The sequence below is a fragment of the Arachis hypogaea genome, chromosome 1 (assembly GCF_003086295.3).
Source record: "Arachis hypogaea cultivar Tifrunner chromosome 1, arahy.Tifrunner.gnm2.J5K5, whole genome shotgun sequence".
Taxonomy (NCBI): domain Eukaryota; kingdom Viridiplantae; phylum Streptophyta; class Magnoliopsida; order Fabales; family Fabaceae; genus Arachis; species Arachis hypogaea.
This window is the reverse complement of record NC_092036.1, coordinates 176,963-185,370: the sequence shown is the minus strand read 5'-3', so window position 1 is coordinate 185,370 and position 8,408 is coordinate 176,963. Positions and strand designations below refer to the sequence as shown.

The following is an 8,408-nucleotide window of genomic DNA, read 5'->3' as shown; positions in this document are numbered from 1 at the left end:
ATCTAAGAAAAAATGATGAGATAAAATCATAATACAGTTCTAAAGTAAAAGCTTAAATTAGAACATAATATCATTACATAACACATATTGAAAGTAATTTCACACTATAATATATCACAAACAGGTAAATGACTTAAATTTAAATACAAAACAGTTTTTATTTATACATACATGATCTATAAATACTTCATAGATAACATATCTTATAGAGCTCCGAATGATAAGCACGAAAGTTGGAGAGTGTGTAGTTTGTATCCACGATAGTTGTCTTCTTGCAACGATGCCTCATAGGAAGAAAAAGAATTGTTGTAAAAGCTATCAAATGAAAGAGTAATTGGTAAACGAATGATATTTTCTTCTAGCATACATGGTCTTTTATAGTGGTAAAATAAAAATGGAAGGAATCAAATTTTATATTTTTATATTAGGAATAGAATTTGATATTTATCCTAATAAAATTATTATTATTATCAATATAAATGGGTTAACAACTTGCCACTAATAAAATCATTGGACAATGAATAAGAATTAGAAAGATATGAATATAATTAAAATATTTAAAAATATTTTTGATTGATAATTAGTTTAATGATGCATTAAATATTGATTTTATATAATTATAATAAAGATATTTTCTTAAATGAGTATAATTATGTATTATTCATTAAAATAATAAAAAATATTTCTAATTAATAATTGATAAGTAGCTTAATAATAAATTAAATATTGATTTTATATAATTAAAATAAAGATATTTTCCTAAATTAGTATAATTATGCATTATTCATTAAATGCATTCATTTTGGAGGGAAAATGGGTTCACGAGAAAGTGACACCTCACTTTCATTAGTCGGAAAAAAAACCCAGTTTCAGTGAAGACAACTCGATGAGGTATTTCATGGATGTGATGCATTGTAAATGATTGTGGCAAAAGACAATCGAATTGGAACATTAGACGATAAGAATAACTTAGAGTAACAACAAATAAAAAATTATTAAAAGAATAATATAATAGAATGAGTATATGAAAAATATTATAAAAAATTATAAATTGTACCTTAAAAGGATCAACTTCAATAATAAAAAACGAAGAATACATTCTTATTCTATGAAGTAGTAAAAAAGAAAAAATACTAAATATAAAATTATGAATTCACTCTCAAATTTAGATTCATGTACCACAGAAAAACACTATATATAGACTTTAGTAAAACAAAAATAAATATGTAAATTACCTATTATTAAGGTAATTTTTTAATAATGCATTAAATATTGATTTGATACAATTATAATGAATATATGTTCCTAAATTAGTATAATTATATATTAATTTCATCATATCACGGGTAACAAAGATTTTTTATTATTAGTATTACTATTATTGATATTATTATTATCATTAAAATGAATAAAAGTATTTTTAATTGATAATTGATAAGTAGTTTAATAGTGCATTAAATTTTGATTTGATACAATTATAATAAAGATATGTTTCTAAATTAGTATAATTATATATTATTCATTAAATATTAATTACAATATAATTATATTAAAGATATTTTTTATAAAATAATTTAAAAAAATTATTTGATATACGTGAATCGGGTAACAAAGATTTTTTATTATTATTATTACTATTACTGATATTATTATTATCATTAAAATTATTAAAAGTATTTTTAATTGATAATTGATAAATAGTTTAATAGTGCATTAAATATTGATTTGATATAATTATAATGAAGATATGTTGCTAAATTAGTATAATTATATATTATTCATTTAGTATTAATTATAATATAATTACAATAAAATAATTTAGAATAGAAAAAAATTTTTATTCGTTTTGGAGGGAAAACGGAGGCATGAGAGATCGACACGTCACCTTTAGTAGTTGAGGGAAAACCCAGTTTTAGTATATTAAGTAGATTTTTAGTTTCATTTTTTTATTGCCTGCCCAATAAAAATTTAGCAGCAGCTGAGAGAGAGAAACTTTTAAAAAACATTTACTTATTTAAATATTATACATAAATATAATTAGTACAAATAATATTATTTTTAAAAATAAATTAAAAACCAATATAATAATAATATTTATATTTAAAAATAGACGAACATATACATATATAACCAGAAATTATTTTCTTTCCATAACATTTATATTCGAAAAAAAATTTAAATAATATTTACATTTATATAAAACAAAACATGTATAATTATAATATTAGACAACTAAAAATATTATTCATAAATAGTACTAAAAAATGGCACTAAAATAATAATATTATATTTTATTTCATATATTATTACTAATAACAACATAAATTAAAAAAAAATTAATTTAAATACATAAAATAATAAACTTTATGAATTTACATAAACTGAATGATCCAAATAATTGATGATATGCTCTTCAGGTGTTGAATAATTACGTACTATTTTTAAACACTATAAATTAATAATTTTTTTATATAATTTTTTTTAAACAACTTTAACTCTAACACTCTTTTTCAACCTCTCAACTTCTTCTATCACAGTCAAATTATGAAGCATTCAACAACACAAAAACACTTATCTTCACACTTACACTTATTTTCACTCTCTCAACTTCTCTTCTCACAATGAACATATGAAGCATTCATGCATGAGAAATTGTTTAGAAGCTCAATTTATAGAAGGACTTTGAATGTTGCGAATTACCAGAATTGGGGCTAAAAAATTTTAATATGGAATCAAAATGAGTGATATACTTTAACATGGTAATTGTTGGTGTTTTTTAAAATTGTGGGAATACACAAATCGGACCTTCCGATTTGTGTTTAAAAGTTGAAAAAAATTCAGAGTACATAAATCGGAGGTCCGATTAGTGTTAAAAAAGTTAGAAAAACTCAGAGTACACAACTCGGACCATGCGAGTTCTTTGGTACAAATATTATACATAAATATAATTAGTACAAATAATATTTATTTTTAAAAATAAATTAAAAACCAATATAATAATAATATTTATATTTAAAAATAGACGAACATATACATATATAACCAAAAATTATTTTCTTTCCATAACATTTATATTCGAAAAAAAATTTAAATAATATTTACATTTATATAAAACAAAACATGTATAATTATAATATTAGACAACTAAAAATATTATTCGTAAATAGTACTAAAAAATGGCACTAAAATAATAATATTATATTTTATTTCATATATTATTACTAATAACAACATAAATTAAAAAAATTAATTTAAATACATAAAATAATAAACTTTATGAATTTACATAAACGGAATGATCCAAATAATTGATGATATGTTCTTCAGGTGTTGAATAATTACGTACTATTTTTAAACACTACAAATTAATATTTTTTTATATAATTTTTTTTAAACAACTTTAACTCTAACACTCTTTTTCAACCTCTCAACTTCTTCTATCACAATCAAATTATGAAGCATTCAACAACACAAAAACACTTATCTTCACACTTACACTTATTTTCACTCTCTCAACTTCTCTTCTCACAATGAACATATGAAGCATTCATGCATGAGAAATTGTTTAGAAGCTCAATTTATAGAGGGGCTTTGAATGTTGCGAATTACCAGAATTGGGGCTAAAAAATTTTAATATGGAATAAAAATGAGTGATATACTTTAACATAGTAATTGTTGGTGTTTTTTAAAATTGTGGGAGTACACAAATCGGACCCTCCGATTTGTGTTTAAAAGTTGAAAAAAATTCAGGAAAAAAATTCAGAGTACATAAATCGGAGGGTCCGATTATTGTTAAAAAATTAGAAAAAATCAGAGTACACAACTCGGACCATGCGAGTTCTTTGGTACAAATATTATACATAAATATAATTAGTACAAATAATATTTATTTTTAAAAATAAATTAAAAACCAATATAATAATAATATTTATATTTAAAAATAGACGAACATATACATATATAACCAAAAATTATTTTCTTTCCATAACATTTATATTCGAAAAAAAATTTAAATAATATTTACATTTATATAAAACAAAACATGTATAATTATAATATTAGACAACTAAAAATATTACTCGTAAATAGTACTAAAAAATGGCACTAAAATAATAATATTATATTTTATTTCATATATTATTACTAATAACAACATAAATTAAAAAAATTAATTTAAATACATAAAATAATAAACTTTATGAATTTACATAAACTGAATGATCCAAATAATTGATGATATGTTCTTCAGGTGTTGAATAATTACGTACTATTTTTTAACACTACAAATTAATATTTTTTTTATATAATTTTTTTTAAACAACTTTAACTCTAACACTCTTTTTCAACCTCTCAACTTCTTCTATCACAATCAAATTATGAAGCATTCAACAACACAAAAACACTTATCTTCACACTTACACTTATTTTCACTCTCTCAACTTCTCTTCTCACAATGAACATATGAAGCATTCATGCATGAGAAATTGTTTAGAAGCTCAATTTATAGAGGGACTTTGAATGTTGCGAATTACCAGAATTGGGGCTAAAAAATTTTAATATGGAATCAAAATGAGTGATATACTTTAACATGGTAATTGTTGGTGTTTTTTAAAATTGTGGGAGTACACAAATCGGACCCTCCGATTTGTGTTTAAAAGTTGAAAAAAATTCAGGAAAAAAATTTAGAGTACATAAATCGGAGGGTCCGATTAGTGTTAAAAAATTAGAAAAAATCAGAGTACACAACTCGGACCATGCGAGTTCTTTGGTACAAATATTATACATAAATATAATTAGTACAAATAATATTTATTTTTAAAAATAAATTAAAAACCAATATAATAATAATATTTATATTTAAAAATAGACGAACATATACATATATAACCAAAAATTATTTTCTTTCCATAACATTTATATTCGAAAAAAAATTTAAATAATATTTACATTTATATAAAACAAAACATGTATAATTATAATATTAGACAACTAAAAATATTATTCGTAAATAGTACTAAAAAATGGCACTAAAATAATAATATTATATTTTATTTCATATATTATTACTAATAACAACATAAATTAAAAAAATTAATTTAAATACATAAAATAATAAACTTTATGAATTTACATAAACGGAATGATCCAAATAATTGATGATATGTTCTTCAGGTGTTGAATAATTACGTACTATTTTTAAACACTACAAATTAATATTTTTTTATATAATTTTTTTAAACAACTTTAACTCTAACACTCTTTTTCAACCTCTCAACTTCTTCTATCACAATCAAATTATGAAGCATTCAACAACACAAAAACACTTATCTTCACACTTACACTTATTTTCACTCTCTCAACTTCTCTTCTCACAATGAACATATGAAGCATTCATGCATGAGAAATTGTTTAGAAGCTCAATTTATAGAGGGGCTTTGAATGTTGCGAATTACCAGAATTGGGGCTAAAAAATTTTAATATGGAATCAAAATGAGTGATATTGTTGGTGTTTTTTAAAATTGTGGGAGTACACAAATCGGACCCTCCGATTTGTGTTTAAAAGTTGAAAAAAATTCAGAGTACATAAATCGGAGGGTCCGATTAGTGTTAAAAAAATTAGAAAAACTCAGAGTACACAACTCGGACCATGCGAGTTCTTTGGTCATGAAATTTTGCTTCACAAATCGTATGGTCCGATTTGCAGTTGATGGAATTTGAAATCTAAAACGTAGAATTCGGACCCTCCGTTTTTTGTTATGGGTAATTCACAACTCGCAAGGTCCGAGTTCTACTTCCTCTAATCCCACAACGAAGTGAAGCACCCCTCCTCCTCATACGCAAGTCTAACACCTTCTTTACTTCCATATTCAAATTAATTAATGCAGAATTGGGGGTTGTTCCTTGTATACAGACCACCTTGAAAAGGAGCGAAAATTCTGCTAGACTGGCCAGATTTAGAGGCAACACGCCCACGGGCGTGTTGACAGGCTGTGTCACACGTCCCTCCAACCCACTTCACCACGCCCACACATGCGTGTTTCCTGACACGCCTGTGAGGCACTGTCAACACGTCTCCCTCATCTTCACACTCTTTCCGCAAGAAAAATCATATATATATAGTTGTAAAAATAAAACAAAATCATCGAGAAGGGCAACTTTTACTTGTCTCCTCTCTGTTGTTGTAGTGGTTGCTGCTGCGTTGTTGTAATAGTTGTTCTATTTGATGTTTTTGTTGTTGAAACAATACTTGAATTTCTTAGCCTGCCACATCTCTTGCTTAAATGGGCCTAAATGGGGAACTCTCGACAATTGGGAGACTTCGGGGAGGAATCAAGTGAGAGAACACAAGATGAAAAAACACCACATCTAATTCAAAACCTTAAGGTATCAAGTAAATGGGTCTCTCATCTTATAAACTCCTCACTCTTCCTTGTTTTTTTTGATATGAGACTAACTTCGACACTCTTCACACTTGTAACACTAACAATGTGCAAGTAATAATAGTTGTTGGCCAAAAAGCTTTCGATATTTAATAAAAAATTGGTTGAAATTTGGTTAGAACTTTAATTTGTTGTGATATTTATTGGCTAGGTTATAAACTATATAGAAGGTTAATACGATGAACCTTGGGATTGAGTGCCTTGCAGGTTTTTCTTATATAATTGTTAACTATTATTCTTAGGTTGATTTATTGGAAAACCCAGTCTTTTATTATGGTCTCTAATTCGATTGTGGTTATGAAAATATTTGTAATGTAATAATTTTGTGAAAAGCATGTGCAAAAAGCAAAAAACTGAGAAATTTAAGCACAGAAAAATAAATTCTTAACAATTCAGATATCTATCCACTATTGCATGCCTAAGTTATATTAAGGTAATCATGATCAACTAACCCAAATAAACCTTACCTGGCAAGGAATTAGATACAATTGCATACTATCATTTAATTAACATGACTGAGAATGTATGAGCGTAAACCAGTATCATAGAAGAACACAAAGGAAAAAAAAAATTGAAGGCATACTGCATACCTAACATGAATGAAAAATCAAAATCTTTGTTTATGTAGCATGCATGGCACACATGCATGTCAAGTACATCATCAAATTGACAAAGCTCAAAAACAAGAGGAGCAAGCCAATGGTAAAATCCTTCAATTAAGTCTATCACCAAAAGTTAAAAAAAAAAAACTATCATCAAACCAGCAAAGTAATTTATGCATTAATATTATCATTACTGATGATTCCGATTCCATGACCAGTAGCCACTAGCTTCCTCAACTACTTCCCGCTCTCTCGCATGTTTATTATTATAAGCTAAAGTCACAACTAACTACCATCAATGTCATTATCCTATGATCAACCCAAAAACACATAACAATAACAAAAAGAACATACTTAGAATTAAAACTTCTGTGGCAAAAAAAAACCATTTAGCTGCAGAAAATCAGAAAAATCATGAAGAAGGGCCGACACTCTTACAGTCCTCACTCTCTGACGGTTGTTGTTGTTGTGATGGGAGCAGAAATTGCGCCTCAACAGGATAGTGATGATGATTTACAAGACCAACATAATTTTCACCTACTCCTCCATGTTGTGGTGGTTGTTGTTGCAACTGATGATGATAAGTTCCAGCACTGTCAAATGTCCCCAAACCCAAACAAGGTGCCAGCTCACCTCCTTGACCGCCTGAATGTGCAACCATCTGGCCAAAAACTCCACTTCCACCGCCATCGCCATCGGCTGTGACAACTGAAACCGGACTTCCAGCTGCCACAGGTTCAATCCCAGTAGCAGCGTTGTATCTTAGATACTCCTGCTGCTGCTGTTCATAGTTTCTCACCATCATGTCATGTTGCTGTTCCAACAACTCGCGCTGCTCTGGATTCAGGTCGGCATTAGCATTCATTGGTCCATTATGCTGCACAGAAGATGGTGGCATCAAAGACTGAATAACATTTGGGCCGTAAGGCGGGCCAAAAAGAGCCGCAGACGAGGGCGGCGGCTTTCCTTGAGGGTAAAGTGGGAGCGCTCGAATTCCATGAGGGGAGAACGGACCTTGAATGCCTTGTGAGCTGATGTAGGCGCTGAGTTCGGTCTTGGCGTTGAGGAGGTCCATTTGTATTTGCTGCAGGTGCTGTTGGAGGAAGACGATGTGGCCGACGCACCCGTACACTGGGCTGCGAATGCGAGCCTCCGCCTCGAATGCAAGGGACTTCACCGCATCTTCCCGCTGGCAGGGGCTAAGATCGTTGAGGATCTTGCCGATGTTGCTGGCTCCGAAGACGCGATGGACGCATGCGAAGCGCTGTGGGTTGTCTGGTGGGAAGTATGGTGCGAAAATGCACTCTTGTGTGCACTTCCGACGAAGGAACTTGCACGCCGCGCATGGCGAATTCGTTGATGACAT

At 28.4% G+C, this 8,408-nt stretch overlaps 1 protein-coding gene across 1 annotated transcript; it reads right to left on the bottom strand.

Annotated features, from left to right (window-relative positions):
• Positions 1–6,872: 6,872 nt before the first annotated feature.
• Positions 6,873–8,408, bottom strand: LOC112695116 (LOB domain-containing protein 10-like). Its single transcript, XM_025775466.3, has one exon. It carries the CDS (start codon positions 8,406–8,408, stop codon positions 7,455–7,457), a length of 954 nt encoding a protein of 317 aa, XP_025631251.1. The 3' UTR covers positions 6,873–7,454.